We start from the raw sequence: 22173 nt of genomic DNA, 5'->3' as shown, positions 1-22173 counted from the left end.
CACGTGAGCCAGCCCAGCTGGCAGGGAGGAGGAGGCAGGAGCAGAACGAGGTGCTGTGGTGCCAGAGCAGGGGGAGGCAGAGCCCAGGGCCCGGGAGGGAGCCTGGCACATGCGGGTGTGCACGTGCACGTGTGTGGGCTGGTACCCAGCACACCCAGGGAGCACGTGGCAGTGCCAAGGGAGCGGGAGACTCCCAGGAAAATGCCCCAAGGGCTGGGACGGGCCCGGGCTGTGCTCCCTGCCCTGTCAGGAACGCTCTGCCCACGTGCTGCCCCTCTGCTGCCAGAGCCCAGCCCAGCCCAGATCCTGCTCAGCTCTGCTCCTGCCTGGGGATTTTTTCATTTTGCAGTAGCAGTGTTGTGGAATAAATTCAGTGACTTGCAGGAATGCCCTGATCAACTGCAGGAAAGCAGCACATCCATGTGGAATGAGGAGGGGAGCAGGGTCAGCAAGGAAGGGCAGCAACTGCAGGTGTCAGCTTTGAGCACTTTGTCCTTCTCTGCTGAAGGGGCAGAATCATGTGCTGGGGCATCCCAGCACGAGGTAGAGCCCTGTGGGGACCTTCTGTCCTCTCCTCGAGGTCCCTTTACTGAGACATCTGAGCTGGAAGGGGCTGCCTGGCTGTCAGTGCTCCTGGGCAGGGGAGCTGGGCTCGGGGATGCTCTGATGAGAGCAGAGTGCTGATGGTGCCTTTTGCCCAAGGCTGGGGGGGTAAGAGATTAAGTGTAACCATAGACTATGTTTTACACTTTATTAGCACATCAGTGCATGTTCTCCTGTTAAAAACAGCCAGGAGACACTGTCCAAGGTCACCCTAAGCCATAAAAACAGTGGGTGATGTATAGCATATATACACTGTACACCAGTGAAACCTAAATGAGAGCTCTGAGGGCTTTGTCCTTTTAAATGCAATCTGCCACTCACATTTTCCTAAATGGAAATTAATTTTCAGGAGTTCTTAGACTTTATTCACCCAACTTGGGGAAAGCAGGGTTTCTAGAAGCTGCAGTTAACATGCACCATTCAGACCATGGAGAACCCCACAAAATGCTAAAAATCTTTGAATTGTGGCAAATGCATTAACTCCTGAAGCAGTAGCTCAGTTACATAAGGGATCAGAATGTGCTGCCTGTGAAGTGGATTTCCGAGTCTGAAAAAGCAGCTGATTGCTCACGGATAGACTGGGAGTAGTAGTAGAACAGCTTTTGCTGTCTGGCTGTGAGCAGTGAAATCGGATTTATTCTCCCTTGTGACTCACTGAACTGAATTTAGTCACCACCTAAAAGGCAATACCTTTTGTTTTTAAAATCATCTTGGTGTGTAACAGGAAAAAAAAAAAAAAGGAAGGGGAAAAAACCCTTATGTACCCACTTTGAATTTTGGAGTCCCTCCATGGAGATGGGTTCTGTACATAAAGGTGATAAAATTTACCCTTGTGACCAGCATATTAATCTCATAAACAGTATAGTTTATAGGTCAGCTGGGCACAGAATCATGGAATGGGCTGGGTTGGAAGGGACCTTAAAGCCCATGCAGTCCACTCCCTTCCATGGGCAGGGACACCTTCCACTATCCCAGGTTGCTCCAAGCCCTGTCCAACCTGGCCTTGGACACTTCCAGGGATGGGGCAGCCACAGCTTCTCTGGGCAACCTGTGCCAGGGCCTCACCACACTCTGAGTAAAGAATTTCTTCCCAACATCTCCTTCCCTTCCCTCTGAGTTTGAGGCCACCCCCCCCCCATGTCCTGTCACTGTGTGCCAGAGCTGGCAGTGGTCACCCCAAAGTGTGTTCAGCAGCAGAGCGCTGTGCAAATCTTGGCATGGCCTGTGATTCTGCTGCAGTCCCATGTGGTGCTCTCTGGAACACCCTGGATTACATAAGGACAGTGCTCCTCCTGCCCTGCCTAATCTCCCAGCCCAGATAAGCAGGGCCTTGCCCTGCTGGCCCCTGCACGTGTCCCTGGTGTGGAGGGAGTGCTGGGAACACGCCCTGTGCTCCGGTGCTGAGGGCCCTGCTCCCACAGCTGGGGCTCCTCTGCAGCATGCAAAACCCGTGGGGAGAGCACAGATGTACAGGAGCCTGTGGGAAGGCTTAAAAATTTTACATATTGCTGAAGACTCCTCTCTTGGCACACGCTCAGGATGGCTCAGTGACGGGGAGCAGACTGTGCAGTATTTAATAGGCACAAAACTGCACTACACTGACAGTGTAGGCTAGACCCAAGTTTTTTACTTTGCTGAAACATGTCATTCATGCACGTCTCTCCGGGTGCCTACCAGCTGACTTGCCTCAGCTCTGCAGGGCTACATTTTAAAGCTCCATTTTTCCTGCCTGAAGTGGAGATGCAGCCCCTGCCCTCCTGCTGCTCTCACAGCTCTGCTCGTGATGCCTCCCGTGCCCAGGGGTGAAGTCCTTGGCTCCCTGTCAGCCAGCCCGCGTGGTTTGGCACAGGAACAAAGCCAGGGCACATCCTGCCTCCCAAGCTCCCTGGCACAGCATTCCCAGCAGTGTCTGTTCCCTAACCCGGCGCTGGCAGATGTTCCTCATGCCCACTGTGTAATATAGTGTTGGCTTGCAGCATTTAAGTGTTAAATGATTGATAAGAGCCTAACATGAAATTTATGTGTAACTTCTCTTACTAATCCTTGCTTTCAATTCTTCCCCTTCTTTCTTTCCCGGCAGATTACCATTGAATTGGATAATGCTGAGGTTTTAATTTTATTTCTTTTCTCCGGTGTTGTTTCTATGGTGTTTGTTTTACCAGTAGCCCTGTGATCTGTCCTGTCTGCAGCCCTGAGCGTTCTGGTTTGTGTGCCTGTGTCAGTGGATTAGTGGAGTTTTCAGTCTGCCGTGTGTCTACACTGGGAATAGTTACCATAACTAATTCCATATGTCATTAGTTGGAATATTAGTCCAAATGCAGTTAGAATATTTGGTAGCCTTCAGTCAGACCATGGTAGGTCCCGTGAAGTTTAGGATCACATCTGGAGGATGAGCACCATTTGAACATCAGCATTTAGCACTTGGCCCCCATTCCCTTGTCCTTTGTGAACAGGATGTTTCTTTTCATTTGGAAAACCAAGTACTGAGGCTCAGTGGTATCCATGCAGACGCTGGGAGAGCCTGGGTGCAGGTGGGCCTGGGGAGGGCCAGGTCCTTGTGCAGACACTGTGGTGGTGGTTTTACCCGAAAGGTGACGGTCGTGCAGTTCCCCAAAGCCTTTCACTGCCCTTCCTGTTCCTTCTCAGTCGGGTTTGGTGTGTGAAGCCACGTCAGACAGTTGGAGGGTTGTAAAAACCATGTGCTGTGACCCCGTGGAATTAGTGACTTCTGGAGCTATTTCTGTGTGAAAAGCTTCCTGCCATCCAACCCGAGCCCTCAGCTGCCACTGCCACGGTGTTTGTGCTGCATGGAGCTGCTCTAAGGGCAGAAAAGCCCTGTTGGAGGGAAAACTTAAACTGAAATTCAGCTTTCTAAGGACTCTGCAAAGCCGTGTGTCTGCTCGGGGCACGGGCTCGGGGTGGAGGGAGGGAGCTGAGCTGTCTCTGCTGCTGCAACTTCCTCATCGGCTCAAAAAAACCCTCGTGTGGGTGTGGAATTTGCATAAATGTATAATACTGAGAAAGTGATTGACTGGCACCTTATTTTACTGAAATACCACGGAAAAAAGAAATATTTCCCTCTCTGTGCTTTGTTTCCTGCATTCTTTCCCAAGCCAACCTTTTACTTGGAACAAAGCTTAACCACTTAAAACGTTTAAAACGTTGCTGCTCTTTATTCAGTGGAGTAGATAATGAAATAGGCCATAAATTGCTTTCTGTAGGACTTAATTTTGATGTTAACCACCTGAATTCACTGGGTAAACTTCCTTCTGAAAATGAAATAATATTGGGGACCTTGCGTGTTGAAATGGGTTCGAAATCCAAATTATTTGTGACAAGACTAGACAAAAAAAGTGGCCACGTGGCCCAGGGTTGGGCTGGAGGGTCTTTTCTGTTCAGGAGGGCTTTTAGGGGAGGGGAGGAGCAGAATTTCTCACAAGAACAAACTGGAGTTGTGGCTTTTTTGGTTTGTTTTTGACTGAATCTCTGGTTGGGATGCACAGGCCCTGCTGTGCCCTCGCTGTCATCCCTCTCTGCACTGGAGCAGAAGCTCCAGTGAGTGTGTGAGGACATGAGTTTCCCATCACTTGTTTCAGGCAGAGTCTGATTTTGGCCTGAAAGACAAAATTTCTTGTTGTACAAGTTCCTTCCCTGCCCTGCCATCACCTCTCACCTGTGACGAGGCATCTCAGGTGTGTCTCTAATCTTCACTCTGGTTTGGAAAAGTTAACCTGGGGCACATAAATGTTTCCATCAGGCCAGACCCCTTGGATGAAGTGCTGCTTCAGCTTCCCAAAATAACATGTCTCTATGTAATTTTAGCTTGGAGAAACTTCAGAGAGAAACTTGAATTGTTTAATTGCAAATTAAGTCATAATATGAAACTTTTCCCTTTGGTTTCTGTCTGTAATGGGCTGTTTGCCTGCAATAAATCAGGCAGAGCGTGCAGAGCAATTTAGGATTTGGTCTGGAGGCTGCAAAGGAGGAATTTTATTGCTTCTTGATGGAGCAAGTGCATGGAGGGAGCAGGTGTGTGTGTAACCATCAGCACTGAGCACTGACTGCTCAGGGAAAGAGTTTCAGTTGGAGTTTGAACCACTGGCAATTCTCAGAAATCCTGGGGTTTTTTGTTTTTATTTTTTTCCCCTTGTCAACCCTGGAAATTATATAAACATTTAGGGCAAAGGATACAAAAATCTCCATTATTAGTGAAATTATTAACTTTCTTTTGTATCAAACTATGCACAACTTAATGGTTTTGATCAGTTGAAATTCTCCTTATTCCCTTGGGGAAAAACTCTATTGAAGTAACTGTTTATGACATGATTTCATGGTACTTATGTGGTTGTTTATGCAGGTTATTTGTCTTAGTTGTGTACTGCAAGGTCATTCCAGTGGGCAGCGGGTCCAAATAATAAAGGATATTAAAAATTCCAGGAGATGTTAGTGAAAGTCATGATAGAAAATAGGTGTTCCAGCCCCCCTTAACATTTCTGTGAGTGAAGAAGGGAGTGCCCTTTGAAGTGGGTGAATAATGCTGGAATTCACCCTGATGGGAGGAAATCCCCTGCAGGAAGGATGGTGAGTGCTGTGACCTGAGCTGAGCTTTGGGGTTTTGGGGTGCTGGAAGAGTGGAGTGCAAGGGAAGAGGAAGGGTGGTCCAGTTCCATGTGCTATATCTGAGGATCATGAACTGGTCCAGCAGAAATACAGAAAGAGCATCTTTAAGCTCCTTTACCTGTGTTTTGGTTTTGAACTCTGCACCATCCACTGCTGTGGCAGGATTTATGTAAAAGGTTTTCTTCTGGGGTCAGAAATTAGGATTCACCAAGAATGAGAGTCATCCTGCAGTATTTTCAAACATTCAGGTTCCTGTAAACTTGTAAAGGTGTGCAGACCTTTGGGATAGGGGCTGTGTAAGGCTGGTATTAAAATAAAGAGGAGAAAAGGTATCCTAGGAGATGGATGAGAAGCATGGTTTGTTTTGAGAGAGAACAAAACCGTGGGAAACTGGAAACCGTGTTGGTTCTGTCCTGGTCTTGGTGGGTTGTCTGCTCAGAGCTTGGCTGTTGGGGTGCACTGGGGCTCTTCTTTGCCTCTCCTGGAGCATCAGGTGGGCATCAGGAGCTGAAGAGCTCCGTAAGCTGGGCTTGACATAGGGTCTGTGCAGGTGTCAGGTAATAAAGTAGAAACCCCCTGGGCAGGGCAGTGTGTTGTCCTTAAAAGCCCTCGGGCTGAGCCTGTGTTGATGGACTCCTCCGTGGGCTGGAACTGCTGTAATCCTGTTCCTGGTGGAGCTGTTCCTGCGCTGGTGTCACAGGGAAGAGGTTCAGGGCCGAGTTAAATTTTTCCCCGAGTGCCCTCGAGTGTGAATCTTCTCACACCGGGAATAACTAAACCCTGCTTGCGATTAGGCACAACAGCTTAATTTACTTCTAATTCAACCCTCAGCCCGCTGAAAGGTCCAGGCGTGATGCAAATGCAGATTTCCTGGTGTTTTCCACCGGGGTTGCCCCGGTGGGCTCCACCATGGGCTCCACCATGGGCTCCACCATGGGCTCCCTGGGCTCCAGGGCAGCTCCGCAGCAGTGCTCCCTCCCCACCGAGGCGTTTGGGATCTGTTCCCACCCGTCCTCCTCGGCCCAGCTCCGTGCCCAGGGACACCGTGGCCCAGTTTCCACCTGCAGTGCGAGCCTTGGGTACTAAAGCAGCCGGTTCCTGGAGCAGACCCGGCTCTCTGGGAGCTGCCCCGCCGAGCGCTCGGCGCTGACCTGCAGGTGGCACGCGCAGGATGCCGAATGTGCCGCCACATGGCCTACTTTGCCTCTTTCTTTTTTTTTTTTTCCCTTTCTCCCCTCCCAGCCACATTGCAGTGAGCTGTTCCGCTGGGCACCTGCCAACATTCAGGCGGCAGTTACATAAGAAGAGGGTTTTTTTCCTGGAATTTGGGCCCGCTGCTGATGTGTGACCTTCAGCGGCGATTGCCAATGAAGGCGCTGGGGATGTTTACGGGCACCGCGGCCCTGGAGCATTGCCCAGGCCGGTAGCGGCCGAGCCCGGGGGCTGCTCCTGCTCCCCGGCACTGATCCCACCCCACTGCAGCTCTGTTTCATCTTTCAGAGTGAAAAAGGGGTGCTCTGCTGCTTCCCCCCCACTCCTCAGGGATGGGGCAGGGGCCGGCAACCACCAAAACAGCCAAATCCAGCAAAACTCTATAAGCACACAGAGTTTCCCATGTAATTAGTTATTTTTTTTTAGGATTATGTTGGGGGTTTACCTGTTTTTATTCAGTAATGACACTTTTGATGCAGCTTTATCCAGCAATATACACCTGCAGTCCCACTCAACAGAGTTTAGGTTTGTGTTTTTTTCACCTTTTCACTTTGGTCTTGAGGTTTCAAGTAGGTGAAAAGGGAACTGAAAATGCTGGTTCAAAGGGGTTGCCTGAATTAACCTTCACAGTGCTCTTTATCAATGATAAAATAGAACTCCAATGGCTGAATAAGGTGCAAAATTGGTGCCATTTTATGCATTTTTGATTGGAATTGGGAAATGCATTAACCTCTTCAGAGCTGGAGAGCTGCACTTAGGAATTATTTTCCTTGTCGAGAGCTCACTCCAGTCATTTCTCTTGTGTATTTTGCACTTAGACAGTGCTTCACTTGTTATGTCTCGAGCAGAGGAAATGCAGGCTCTCATAAATTTTTGTGGGCTGCCTTATATTTTTTTTCCCCTTGAGAAATCCTGCAGTCTTTGGACCGTTTTTATTGCACGAACTGGAATTGGTGAGCTCTTTGGAAAAGGAGACTGGAACATTGCTTGTAGTTATTTGTCATCAAAAAACCCAATAATAGTTATGCCATCTTACTGGTTAATTAAAACTGCTGCTGTAAAATGTGTTGTGAAGGTTTAGTTACTGTAGAAGTCCTGCAAGACTGAGGATTTAGAGAGGAGGAAGTGGTTGCACTCACACTGAAGGGCAGAGACTGAGGTCTCTGGCTCCTGGAACGCCCCAGCCCAAGTAAAACGTGCTTTCTCCACTGAAAACTGTGGAAAATGAGGGAAGGCATTCCTGTAGGCAGATCCCAGTGACCTTTGAGTGCAGGCACTGACAGCCCTTATGCCAAATTTCCCACCTCATTGTCTGGCAGTGCACAAAGTCTCTGCAAATTCCCTGAGATAAGGGGGGAGGATGTTCAGACACATCTCCAGTCTGGGTGTGCCAGGACTGGGAGCAGGTGGGTGCTGGAGGGAGCTGGGAGGGGCTGCTTCTGCCCCCCAGAAATCCCACATGCCTTCTGGGAGACCTGTGCCAGGACAAGGTGCTGCTCCACATCTGCTGCTGCTTAATTTCTGCAGCGTTGGCTCAGGTCTGTGCAGGGGGAGATGTAACGTGGGAAGTTTGTCAAAGCAGTTCAGTGCTCCTGGTTCCCAGTTATTCCCCTCTGCCCTGAAACTTCTCCATAGCAAGTCAAATGCTTGTTTGACAAACACCTACAGATCATCTGCAGGGGCTAGAAATTTCCTGTCCAAATTTTTCCTCAGTTCCACAAGGTAACAGTGTTGGCCTTACCGAGGAGACTTGGCAAGGAAGCTACACAGAGTTTTGTGGTATTTTTGAAGGGTTATGGAGGACAGCAGCATAATTTGTGCTCTGATCTGTTGTCATCAGATGAGGTGATGCTTTTGCTGTGTGTCTTTCAAGGAAGAACTGTACTGACTGTGCTTCAAAGAGAAAAGGGGAGAAATTCAGAAAAGGGAGGAAAAAGTGGAAAGGGACTTGCAGGACTCATTCTGAACAGCCATTCCCACTGGAACTCCAGCTGATACTGGAGATAGCAATGCAGGAACCAAGGCAGAGGTTTCAGAATAACATACATCTGAGATCTCCACTCTAGTTCCTTGCATCTGGATGTACAAGCTGACTATCTAAAGCTTAGGGCGATATTTGGCTGACTCTATGGTTGTCGTTTTTATTTCCTCCTCTCTGCCAAATCTCTTCTTCTAACACCCCAGTAATGATAAGCCATACACATGAAGTTGGGTCACTTCTTGAATTCACAGATTTTGAGACCAGAAGGAACCTGTCAGTGATTGAACCTGACTTCCTGCACAGCTCAGGGCATCTCCCTCCTCACCATTGCTTCATCACAGAGCCAAATCAGTTGAGTTTGACTAAGCTTTCTCAAAGTGCTCGGGGTTAAATGCATTTCAAGCCTTTTGCTTGGTGGTCTGGATGTCTACTACAGAGCTGAGTTTAAAAAAAATAGAGAGAAAAGCGATCCCGAGGCTTCAAACCTGAATGAAAATCTTCCTGCTTTTCCTCAAACCATTTCCACTCTTTATCCACAGTGGTAGTTATTTCAATTTTCTGTGCAAGACAAATTAGATAACTTTGACCTTGATTGTTACTTTGAAAGCAAATGAAAATTTTTATACCTTCCTCAAAGCCATAAAAGAAAAGGATGGAAAGCTCGTCCACACCTCATCCTTTGAGATGCCATGAATTCACACTGGAGCTGTCCCTTGCTCGGATGGTTTTTGAGGGGATACATCCCCTGGTGAGTCAGATAAAGGCCGTTCTGGGAAGCACACATGGGGAAATGGGTGCTGGAAGCATTTGGGTCACCAGCAGGTCAGAGGCTGTACTTCTGTTCTGGCTGATGATGAGTGGTTTATTGGTCAGTCTTGTGGGAGCGGAAGCTTCTAAGGAAGAGAGGGTTTTGCAGAGCAAGTTGAAAGGACCTTTCCCTACTGCTAATAAAAAGCACAGATGTTGTACTCTGACCTGGCCACCCACTATGTTCCAGTTTAAAAGCTGACCACAGTGTCCATGGTACTCACCTGGTGTTGTTTAGTATTGCACAAACCTGCCCCTCAGACCATCACTTTCTTCTGGTTGGAGAACTGAAGTATATGGAGAAATCTTGCAAAATTACTACCCCAGGCTGCTGACCCAACCTGTTCAATCCTTCTTGTAAAGCACAAGCTGATACTTTGCAGCACAAGGTCAATAATTCTTTGCTATTTGAAGCCATTTTGACTCAAAGAATTGAAATTTCAGTATTTGGAGTTTATATTCTTACTGGAAGTTTGCTGAGGGCTGTGCTGCTTTGGAGTGATCCACCTGGGCATTGCTCAGGGCAGTGGCTTTTCCTCCCTGGTGGGTGGATGGGACTGGCTCTTACATGCCCTCTGTACCACAGAGGGAAGGCACAGGAATTTGTGAACTGCAATTCATAATTTTTCCTTCTCCAGTTAAGTTGGGAAAGATGAAACTAATTTCATGATGATTCTTCATCTGTGCTGCCTTTCAACTGCAAAATGTTACACACGTTTGGTTAAAATGGGGTCATAGTGTAACCCCAGGAATCCCAGAATGATTTGGGTTGGAAGGGACCTTAAATCTCATCTTGTTCCACCTCGCTACCGTGGGCAGGGACACCTTCCACTAGCCCAGGTTGCTCCAAGCCCCGTCCAGCCTGGCCTTGGACATTTCCAGAGATGGAGAATCCACAGCTTCTTTGGGCAACCTGTTCCAGTGCCCAGAAGGGAAACCTGTGTTTGGATCCCCAGTCTAGGCATGTTATCCTGTGGCAGTCATGTCCACTTGATCTGCCAACTTCAGCATCCCCTTCCCTGGCAGGAAGGGACCTCATTTCCCCTGCAGTGGAACAGGCCCAATTTCCTTGCTGCTGTTGGCTCCTTGAGAAGGGAGGAATTTTCCCTTGCTCTGGAGCAGGTTGTGCAGACGGTGTGTGCAGGCAGAACAATGTGCCTGGACTCCCTAATGACCCGGACGGCGTTCCCGGTGTCCAGCCTGGGAGCAGGGCAGGAACGGTGTGTTCCTCTGCATAAATGAGGCTCTTCCTGTTCACTCTTGGGCCTCTGGCTTAAATACTCCCTGCTTCCATTGGAGCAGGAGAGGAGTGGTTTGCACGCTTGAGAAGGTTCCAGGAGCGGTGACAATGCAAGGAAGCACCGACCAGAGGCCATGGGAGCTGCCAGGAGGAAAGTCTGTTGGGAGGAGAATGGAAAAGGGTCTTTCCTGGCCAAGGAGCACTGCAGGGGAAACACTCACTCCTCTGGCTCTTTCCTGGGAAGTGGAATCTCTCTGGATCTGGTGGCCTCCCTCTCCCTTGGAGCATTCCCCAGCAGGTTTTGGGTTAAGCTCCACAGTGCTCTCCCAGCCCGTGGACATTTGTCTGTCTGTCCTGTGGCCTCTGGGCAGACACAGCCAGCGAGGGCCTGACTCCGTTTGGTGTTTGTATCATCAGCATCTGATTTCTGAGTGTCTGCTCTGAGGAGTTAACTCAGTTGCCCCACGGTTCCATAGGCAGCTGCATTTGAATGTTCAGGTCTCTGTTGTGTGTCTACGCTCGACTAGATAAAAGTTGCTTGTCTTCATCTGTTTCAGTGTGATGATCAGCATTTTAAATTTGAAAAGCTGTCACCATACAGGCCCTTATTTCATTGCTCCTGTTTGGTTCTGCATCATATATCTTTTATCTCAAGGAAAATATGTTTATAGATGAGAATCCACTGAAAACAATTTTTTTAAACTAAAATTATAAGGCTGCTGCCTTTTTGACATGCAGCCCTGGCTTCCTCCCCCCCACCCCGGGATGGATGTGCTGCCTTCAAGTCACAGATCCCAGGTGTGTGGTCCCCAAAAGTGCTGTGGGCACCTGCAACTAAAGCTTTTTGCTTGTGCCTCGGAGTTCATGCAAAGCAGGTTGGGATGTTCAAAGGATACCTGCGAAATTTTCCAGATGTGGCCCTTTTAGGAGCAGGGTGGGAGGGTGTAAACAGTAATTATGGCTAAAACTCATTTGTGATGATTCAGCTGAAGTCAAGTGCTTTGCCAGCTCCCTTCCCCTCTCTGTTGACCACTGGATTGCTGTTGGGATGGAAGATTCTGGGAGAATGACTAATTTTTCTGCATTTTACTTTCAACTAGCTGCCGCAACCTCCCGAAACGGAGAGCCCTGTAGAGGTGTGTCACCACCTATATTTGTACAACACACAAATATTGGTGTTTAAGTAGTCCTAGTGGAGTGTCTTGTTGGTGAAAACCCTGTGAAATGTGTGTTGCTGCGTGGTGTTAGGCAGTGGAAATAAGTAGATTTGTTCAAGTGGCTTAATCTAGTACAGCCTCAGCATGGTAGTCTGGAAATATAAAAAACCCATGTAAATTAGTCCCAAATCTTTGTTCCTTTCAGCCATTTCCCTTATGCTCCAAGGGAGACACCGTGAGAAGACTCCTCTCAAATTTCCCTGCATTGGCAAAATGAGATCTTGTTTCTCTGGCTCCTAATGCTGAATTTGGTTTTCCCTTTTTCTAACATACTTAAAAACGTAAAGGAAATGGAGGTGTCAGAAGTTATTAGTGGAAGCTTCATAACCCCAGAGCAACTGGTGTCCCATTTAAAATGCCCCAGTGGAGCAGCTCATGGTCACTTCACATCTTCAGGGTCCCTGGCTCTGGGGGAATTGGATGTGTGGGAGCATGTCCTTTGTGAGATACCCCAGTATCAGTTTGCATAAAACAGATTATTTTTCAAAATGAAGACTTGAAAATTTATGAAATCTCAAATTCTTTGGAAATTAATGGCACATCCAGAGATGGCATTGGTAAATCGTACAACTGAGTGCCAAATCAGTGCAAATCTAAGTGAAACAACGTGAAAATCTGAATCGAGGACAGTGTTGATTCTGTGAGCTATATAGACAGGAAGGTTGTAAATATATTTTGAGATCATGAAGGAAAAAAATGTTTGTGGTGGTTCAGACTTTTGTATCTGTAATTTTTGTGGAATAGTGTTTAAATGTAAACCAAAACTCTGAGTGGTCATCGAAGGCCTTTGAGATGTTTTGGAGATGACTCCTGGTTTAAGATGGGTCCCTGGAGAGAGCAGTTGTTCTACACATTTTCAGATGCTTTAAAGCAACAAAAACTTCATGTGCTTCAGGTTTGCAAACTGCAAGTTCCATTTCTTAAAATTAATATCTGAAGCAAGAGAGATTTGATTTGGAAACATGCACGTGCCAAGGGACTCTGTTCAGTGACACCCCCTGAAGGCCCTGGTGTTGGAAGGGAACCCCCCAGGTTTTTCCAGGGGCCCTCCACAGTCTCAAACGAGCTTCACTGACCACGGGGAGATGTGTTGAAGTCGCTCCCGTCCCCAGAGGTGTGTGTCCATTGGGGTGGGGTGTACCTGTGTGTCTGTGCATGGGCATGTGTGGGCTGAGCTCCTGGGGACTTGTGTGTGTTACTGGTGACTGTACAACGAGACAGACCCTGTGTTCCCTCTGACTCCAGGGGAATGTTGGCACACGTGCATGCTGTGGTGGGCTGCGGGGTGATAAGGTGTCTGAGGGGACAAGTGCTGCCAGGGCCAACTGAGGGCAGATGTCCTGTTTTGAGAGCTTGTCAGTCCATCTTCTTCATCTCCCCCCTTGCATTCAACTGTGACTTCCCTTAGTATTCCCCCTGAGTGCCAAGATGTTGGTGTCTCTTGAGTGTTTTTCTGCTTTAAAATGAAATTTCTGCACGCACAGCAGGAGCTTGATCAAACTCTACCACAGAGGCAACTGGAGGATCATAGAAGGGTATGTACAGCAGTCAAGCACGTTCAGAACTAACCCTCAACCTTTTCCTTTTAAACAGTGAAGCCTAAGTTATGTAAGAAACTTGTGTGTTAACTGCTCTTGGAAAACCTAAAATGATGAGCCGTGTTTATGAAGGGGGTGCTGGTGCCCCTTGTGTTACATGGAAGGGGCAAGTGCTTGGCAGCTCCAGTTAAACCTCTGATCCTGGTCCAGTCCATTCACACTGTCAAAACTCTCCCCTTTGGTGGTGATCACTCAGTTATGAAGTGACATTAATCAGTGCTTGTGTAGTTGGCTGCTTTGGCCACACTACCCCTTCGTAACCCGTGCTGCAAAATCCATGTCATTAATGCCTTTCTCCATTTCTTCTGCTCTTGTAGCTGGGAACAGAACAGCAACAACAACTTATAACTGCTTCACTTTTAAATATTATCCAAGATTCTCTGTTTTAATCAGGTTTCTGATATCACTTAGAGTTGTGTGTTGCATCTGCATTACTGATACATGCACAGTAATGTTTGTATATGGCTTAGTTTACCTGATGGTGAACACAGATGAAACTGGATGTTGTTGGGTTTTTTTGAGGTACCATATTTGATTTTTCTGATTATTGCCAAACATCTGATATTTGTTTGCACGTTGCCCGCATCAAAGTGGTGCACAGCACTGACAGGATGGTTAAAGAACTGTTCTGGAGCCAAGCATTGCAGCTGAATTAATTGGAACATTTCTTAAATACCACTGATTTTTTTTTCTTCTCCCCTCTACTTTGATCACATACTGATATTTCATTAGCTAACATGGTGGGTTTGCATAAATCTGTAGGAAGCAAAGCTTTTTTTTCCAGATAGAATTTGAGATGCTGGTGACTGTGTATTGCCAGCCCTCCAAACCCATGGATGAGCACGTTCTCAGACTAGAAGCAACTGCTTGACACCTATTCCTACCTGTATTTTCCGGTGATTTTTGTCTTATTTTGGATACACAACTCCTGCAGGCACCAGAGGTCCTCTTGGTCAGGTGTCTTCACTCACCCCAACTATTTTGATCATGGAATAGAAGTCACCTTCTGCTCCACAATGGGCCAGAAGGAAAATCTGGACACAACTCCAGGAGCTTTAGTTACCCCCCCAAATTCAGGAGGAGATGGAGTTCAGTGAGCAGCCGTTCTTGCGGATGGATGTGTGTTATCTCTGTAGTAAGTAGTAAAAATGACTGGTTTAAATGCCAGTTGATATGATGACTGACAATTAGTTCAACAGCAGAGGGAAAAGGTAATGTGAGAACTCCCTTGTAACTTCATTTTGTCGTAGGGCTCATGTGGGTATCAAGTTTCCATTCTAATCGGGACATGTGTAGAGGGAAGGTGTAGTTCAGGGGTTTTTTTTGTCTGGCTTGGCCTTGTTCTGTCATGTTGCCTTCCTTACCTGCCAGACTGGGAGCAGGGGGATGGATAAAGCTCTACATCGTGTACCCAACACTCGAATGTCGCTGTCAGTCACAGGCTTTCCTCCGGGGTAGGAATTTGCTGGAGCTCCTGAGCTGTCTCTTGCCTCTCCTACATGTTCACTCTTTGGCCCAAGCGGTGATGGGAAGCGTATGCCCCTTGGAAGAGTGCTCATCTCCTTGTACTGTTGCTTCCACAGGAATTTTCCTTTTTTTTCTGGTTTTTTGGGACTTTTGGAAGCAGCTGATTGGAATGCTCTCCTCGTGTTTATTTTACAACCTGTCTCCCTGGCACTTGCTCCCTCCCCATCTGATCCCATAAAATGCAGCTCCCATGCTGCAGCTTTCACGCTAATAATCCATAGGAACAATTTTTAAGGTGCTGAATTGTGGTGACAAGGAGCAGGTGGTGGGAGCCCCAGTTTGAGCCCCAGCCCTGCAGGGAGGGCAGTGATCCCTCACCAGCTCCAGGCACATGTTGGGCTTCTCCCTTTGGAAGTGATACCTGAAATTTGGTAAAGAACTTAATTTCCAGACAGGTTTTTGTCTTTTTCTTTTTTTTGGGAGGGTGGTTTAAGGATTTCCTGAAGTTACCTTCGTGAGTGCCAGCTTTGCATCAAAGCAGTGTGACTGCAGCAGTGCTGGAGTTCTGTGTGAGCCCATTAATGCGCATTTATGTTGCTCCATTTACTTTTTTGTGTTTTAAAGGCCTCTTGTGAAAGTTTAAAAAGTAAGACTTCATTTTTATGTCAGCTAATATATTAAATGACATCTTGACTCTATAGTCAGACAACTAATTTCATTTAAAATACAGTTGAAAATCAGTGACGAGCGTGTGTTTTGCAAGTGGAGATAAAGATAAGATACTTTAGTTCTTCCTGACATATTTTTAATATGAAATTATTCTTGGCTAGCTTTTTTTTTTTTAATTATTATTTATGTATTGAATCCCCAGAAAAGCCCCTCCCTCCCCTCTCAAGCACTGTCCAGGGTGGTGCTGCTGTGACCACGCTGCCATCAGCAGTAGCTCCCGGTTACAATAATCCCCAGTTTTCCTTTGTGCACAAAGACCTTATAAAAACCCGTTAATCCCGGTGTGGTGTTTGTGTGCTGCTCATTGCTTTGTCCAGTTCCCCGAATTCCTGGGAATTCCTGTAAGGACTGGAGAGGGAGCAGTGCAGGGCCCGTGGGTTGTTTGCTCTGGGAGGTGGTTTGCTCTGGGCTGACGCAGTGGCTCATGCTGGGGGGACGTTCCGGGCGCTCCGGGGATTTGGGGTTATCTGAGGACTGGTGCCCTGTGGAGTCCAGGGCTCATGTGCTTGGATGCTGACTGCTGGCGTGAGCGGCGGCTGGGGCAGCTGCCAGCAGGGAACAAAGGGCTGGGATTCAGCGGGATCGCTCGGGTTTCCGCTCAGCAGCTGCTGATGGAGGGAGAAAGGAGCACATCCCTGTAAAGCTGGTGAAATGGCAAAATGGGATAGGTGTGGGAAGATGGGATTGCTCCTCACAGCATCATTTCTAATGTTCCTCTTGTGCTAATCTGCCTCTTAATTTTGTGTTGGTGCTGTACAGATGCAACTTTTTTACATTTAAGACCAAGACAGTAGAACTTAATTTAAAAAAAAAAAAAACAACCTCTTTGAGAACAAAATCTGTCTAGAGAGCTCTACACAAAACCTGACCTGGAGCTGTTCCTGTGCTGGGAACCCATGATCTTACTTGAGCCCCATGAGACCCCCCGGTGTCCCAGCCTGCCCGAGCACAGCGGGAGTTACTGGGTGGATTTTTCCCAATCTCCAGGGTTTCGGTTCCCCCCCCCTTCACCACAAGAAGGCAAACAATAACAGCAGTGGTTTGTTTGTTCCTGAAGCTCACATCATGATTTCATTCTCCTCTTTAATCAAGGGTGAGGCGCTCAGGCAAGTGTTGGTCAACCGTTACTATGGCAACGTGCGGCCTGCTGGACGGCGGGAGAGCCTGACCACCTTCGGCAACGGGCCCTTGTCCGCTGGCGGCACCGGCAAGGCCGGGGCGGGAGGTAGGACCTGCTCCTGCTCCTCGTGGGACCTGTGCTCTGCCCTGCCCCGTGGTCTGTGACTGTGTCTGCCCCACAAATCAGCACCTTACACGTGAAACAGGGATTTTTTCCCCCCCCCCTCACTGTCCTCCTCTATGAACTCCCAAAACCAAGGAAGCCGTCCACATGGATGACTGCCTTTGAGGCAGCAAAATGAAGCAGACAGCTTTTTATGCTTTCCAGAGACTGCCTTGGGTTGGCTTAAAGTTTGTGATGTTGCTTTGAAAAAATGTACTCAGAAATCCCGATCAATTTAATTAATATATGAGGAATGTGCTTATAAGGATGTCAGATTATTAACCGTATCTGGAACAAAACCATTTCATGGTATTCCAGAGAGACTGGGGGGTAGGATGAGGGAAAATTCTGTTTGAAGTCAGTTATAAAGTGCAGTTTATTTAATTTGAGACCATTGCCAAAAAATCAATAGTCATAGAATCCCAGACTGGTCTGGGTTGGAAGGGGCCTTAAAGCCCATCTCGTTCCAACCTCCTGCCATGGCAGGGACACCTTCCACTAGACCAGGTTGCTCCAAGCCCTGTCCAGCCTGGCCTTGAAGAGAGGTGCCATCAGCGTGGGGTCAATCTCAGCCTGTTTCTCATGATCACCTTTATAGGAGGAAGCTCCGGATCGAGTTCAATGAGCCGAGGGGAGATGAGTTTGGCAGATGTCCAGTGTCATCTGGATAAAGAAGGTGCATCCAACCTGGTCATAGATCTCATCATGAATGCCACCAGCGACAGAGTCTTCCATGAGAGCATCCTGTTAGCCATTGCCCTGCTGGAAGGTGGGAACACCACGATACAGGTAGGGAAATGGAAAACTTCTTGTGACCAAACTGTTGGGAAAGGAAGTGTTTTTACAGAATCCAGGAAACTTGAGGAGTTTAAGGAGATGGGAGGGGAAATGACTAAAGGATCTTTGACCTGTAATTTTGGGAAATATTAGTGTCTACCATGCAAAAGTGAACTTATTAAATGCTTTCATGGGCATTGGGTAACTGAGGTGTTTCCCAGGGCAGTATAGAGGAATGTCTAATAAAACAGCTTTGTAGGTAAGTTATTGACTGCTCTTACAAATTAGTTTAAGCAACTGCAGTGTGCTCAGACTTTTACAACGAGGTGTTAGATTTCAGACTGGAATTTGAAATAAGTGTATGGTAAACTCCAGACCACTGCTGTTCTCCTGCAGTCTTGCTGATCTTCATTTTTGTGTTTTCAATAAGGATTTGATTTCCCTAAATGAAAATTGTGTCTGGTGTGGATTGTAATGAATACACAACAACAAGCTTGTACATTATTCTTCCAAAGAGAAAGTAAAACCTTATTGCAGAAAAACATGCTTGTAAAGATGATTGTACATGTGGTATCTTACTCTTTTGGCTCTGCATGTGCTGTGTTTGCAGACTGTCTGTGGGGCTGAATCCTGACTGGTTATAGTTGATCATTGAGGTTAAAACACACACTAGATCCCTACAGCAGCACCTCTTGTGTCCATGCAAACTTCCCTTGAGAGGACAGGGAATGTCTTTGGGCTCCTTTGCTTGTCCCTGTAATCAGTACCTCTTTTTTTTCCCCTGTGTCTATGCTCTGAAGTGAAGCTTCTTCGTAGAAGACAAAGTGGGAATTGAGTGTTGAAAATCGTACGTCACCTTAAACTGCAAGGACAGGATTAACATTCCTTGGGGACAGTCACTCCTTTAAATTTTCTGCTCTTCTCTAATGTAAAGGAAGCTGAGCTTTCATATTCCCAGCTCTCAGGGAGCCTCAGGTAACCTCACACTGTCATGCTGGAAGGAAAAACAAACTGCACCAGCCTGATGTGGTGAGATCCTTTGCTTGTGCTGGACCCCAGCACGGATGGACTGAGCAAAGCACCTCCCACTGAGCACGAACCCGTGTTGGGAGCAGATTCCATAGTTCACCCGGTCAGAACAAACAGGGAAACCTGCAGTCCCCCTCCAAAGACGTCTTTTCCACCAGAAAGGGAGATGGTTTGGTTTGCATTTGCTGTCCGTAGCTGGGAGGCTGTACAATAACCCTGTGGTCAGCAAGGAGCCGTTGGCATGGGATGCTCGGAGCAGCGTGTGACGCTTCCACACCACACACTCCTGCCAGGCTCTGCTGCTCTCCAGCCTGTATACGTACGTGGTGCTTCCACAAACCAGAGGAACTATTTTCCATGCTTTCCCACTCAGGAATAAGTGCTTGGCAGGTGTCTTTAGGACGTGCTCTGGGCAGCCAGCACTCACTCGGTGCGTCTACGTGCTCCAGCGCAGCAGGACAGGCTGGGAGGGGGCTCTGGTGTAGTGTGGGCTGCTTTTAAGTACAAAATGTTTTAGGAACCAAATGACTCGTGGTGCCTACAGCTAATGCTGGGAGCTCTGAGGGCTCGGACACACCCAGGAGCTCTTACTCATGCATGCAAAGCACACATAGATGTTATTGAAAATATCCCGTGGAGCAGTTGGGATGCAGATATCCTGTGCTGGAACGCTCCACGGGCTTGACAGCAAAAGGCAAAAAAGAGGGTTTATCGGTGCTCAGACATGTTCCCTGGTTTCCCTCTGCATTGGTTAAACTGCTGGTGGTGGGGAGAGTGTTTTCTGGTGCCTCGCAGTGGCTTCGGCACAGTCAGGGCCTGTGGGGATGATGGCAATGGCAGTTGGGAGCAGCCTGTACTCAGCACTCTGATCTCTCAGTAGGGTTTTAGTCATGAGAGCCAAGTGAGTAGAACTTCAATGGGAAAAACACCAACCACAAAGCTTAACTTCTGGGAGAACAGCTGGGAATCAAAGAAAAGGTGGAGGCTTGCTCTTTAGTAAAATCATCAGTTTGGGTCTGTATCTCCCAAGTAATTGCTGAATGATGTGATGGCCAAGTCAGACTGGTATCCTGAGACGGTGAACTCAGGTAATCCAGCTTTGCTGTCTCCACGTATGAGAGTGGCTGATGTGCTCTGAGTGCAGAGGGCTCTGGTGCAGCCCAGCTCTCAGGAGAGCTCTGTGGGTACTTGATAGTCTGCAAAGCTGATGTTTTTTAGACAGCAGCCTTTGGCTACAGCACAGTCGAGATCTACTGAGGGCAGCAAAGAGATGGTCTCCCACTTAGTAGGATTTCATTTTTACAAAATACACTGCAGCTTTTGTCTGCTTATGGAAACTAGATGCACTTACAAAAATGAACGCAATACTTTCTCTAATCTGTGTTCTTTTGGTAAGTTCTGCAGAGTAGGTAGGTGGGGCTTGGCAGACTGCAACCTGCAGAGTAAATTTGCTGAAGTTTTTCGGCAGTTTCCAGTAACTGCCAGTGGAAGAGTCATCTTCAGTCTTTGGACTAATAACTGTGTTTGTTTTGCATCACGTCCATTTGTCATTGTGAAAGTTGACCTAGCCAAACCAGCCAGCTTTTCTTTGAGGTCTAACACAGTTTATCTTCATTTCATGATTTTTTTTTCCCTATTATTAGTGGCTTTTGATTTATAGTATTCTGAACAAGTTCATTCTGTGCTCAGTTTGAATAATTTTTAATGAACTTCAATTACTTCTGTCTACAGGCCTTTGAAAATAGGAAGCTGGTGGGATAGGGACAGGTTATGTAAAAAAGGCTTTTTGGCAGCAAGGCCAGAAATGTGTCACCCCTGCATGGCATTTTCTTAGCTCCAGGTTTTCACACGGGAAATTAATTCGGCCTGAAGTGAAGCAGAGGGTTTGTACCAACACACAGGAACTTGCACATGATGATTGTAATATGGTTAATAATGGGAGTTCCCGGGTAACTCCCATGAGCTTCAGTGGGAGAACAGATCCCCATGATGCTGGGAAGGGATAACTGGAATAGGTGTTGCTGTTTCATTAGGTAGAGGCAGGGCCAATATTAAGGGTAGGCAAAGTAGGTGGTTGCCAACTCTTGCAAGAAAGCAAATCTAAAGATGTTCCTTATTCTAATTGGCAGGAGGGATTTTTATTGTATTGTTAAGAAGATTAATGTGGGGGAGAAGCAGGACAAGAAAAAAATACTCCTGGTTTCCCTTAGGAAGGAGGCTGAGCTGGTATGTGGCACAGTGAATCCCACGCCACTGTGTTCTGCTAGAGGGGTGAATGTGGCAAATGAGCTGTTCTGGGAAGGTCTTTGCCCACTTAGGCTTCTCTGGATGGAAACTTTCTGGGTTTTAGTTTTTGGAATTCACTTAAAAACCCTGTCAGGTTCTTTGGTAGCAGGGCTGGTGGTGGCATTGTCGTGGCTGTGTCCCGTGAGCTTGTGGCTCAGCGGGAGCCCTGGATCTCGGTGGGAAGCCTGCCCTCATTTATACGGACACAGAGGCAGAGGTGGAACCTCGGGGTCAGCACCGGCCAACAAATTAACCTGACAAACAGTGCAGCTCACTGAACTGCAAATTACATCAACCCCTTTATTAATTTATATAACCCTCAGCATCCACCTCGGGAGCGCTGCAGTCAGCGGTTCTGCACGGAGCAGCCCTGGGAGGATGCCCCACGCTCTCCTCCGAGGGGGGAGCATGCCCTGCATCCAGGGAGGCACCTGTCCCTGGGGTGCTGGTTTGGGTTCCCTGTGCCCGAGCTGGCATGGCAGTGCCTTGCTTGTGGAACTGCGTCTCCTCAGGAAGGGATAAAACTCGGTCCATTCCCTGCACACGCAGCAGCACAGGGAGCTCTGCTCTGCTAAAGCAACCTTGGCAAATGACTGACAGCGGAGGAGATTGCTGAGGACTTGTCCTGTAACACTTGTCTCTCATCTGCTAAATAAAAATTCCATGTGCCGTTACTCTGCCTCACCTCCGCGGGGTTTCGGGTTTCCTTGGTCGGTGGAAGTTAATGGCAAGTGGAGTCCCTTACGTAACACCTCTCCATGGAGACCCTACTCCTTTAATTAGGGATCTTCTCCAAAGTCAGCTTGCGTGACAAATTTCTCACACGCACATGTTGATATTTTCAGCCGGGGAAGGTAAAATGAGGTTGGTGACATTAGTTTTGTTGCAGGCATTTTTTAAGCACTGCCCCAAAGTGGCGTGAGGCACGTCTGCCCCTTCAAGGGCAGTGGTGCCTTCATTTTCCTTATCCATAGTTCTTCCCAAGGTGGGCTGCAGACACAGGGAATGAGGTGATGGGACTCAGCACCCAAGGGAAAAGGTGATTATTTTTCAGGGAAGAATGACTTTTGCTGCTGACACAAGTCACAGCTTCTGCACAGAGGAGAGTGCACACAGCACTCTCTGTCCCGCAGCAGCTGAGTGTGGGGTGAGGACCAGGGGCCACCCTGACTGGAGATAGCACCGAGGAGCTGGTGGTGGTGGACTGCAGTTGTGTCTCTGTCACAGCATGGCAACAGTGAATCTGTGTAGTGTGGAATTGTGGCTTGGAGCTCATCAGTGTGTGAGGCTCCTTTTGTGCAAAAAGCCTTGTGGTTTCAGGTTGC

General features: G+C 47.7%; 1 protein-coding gene across 1 annotated transcript in view; it reads left to right on the top strand.

Annotated features, from left to right (window-relative positions):
- The window catches only part of ITPR1 (inositol 1,4,5-trisphosphate receptor type 1), a 157062-nt gene that overhangs the window by 84627 nt on the left and 50262 nt on the right, over positions 1-22173 (top strand). The window contains exons 34-35 of the mRNA XM_017827044.1: positions 16567-16699; positions 17355-17545. Of these exons, the coding sequence (XP_017682533.1) occupies positions 16567-16699; positions 17355-17545 (324 nt within the window). The remainder of the gene's footprint in view (positions 1-16566; positions 16700-17354; positions 17546-22173) is intronic.

This window comes from Lepidothrix coronata, unplaced genomic scaffold (genome assembly GCF_001604755.1).
Source record: "Lepidothrix coronata isolate B3197 unplaced genomic scaffold, Lepidothrix_coronata-1.0 Scaffold134, whole genome shotgun sequence".
Taxonomy (NCBI): Eukaryota; Metazoa; Chordata; class Aves; order Passeriformes; family Pipridae; genus Lepidothrix; species Lepidothrix coronata.
The sequence above is the reverse complement of the archived record's forward strand: the minus strand, read 5'-3'. Positions and strand labels throughout refer to the sequence as shown.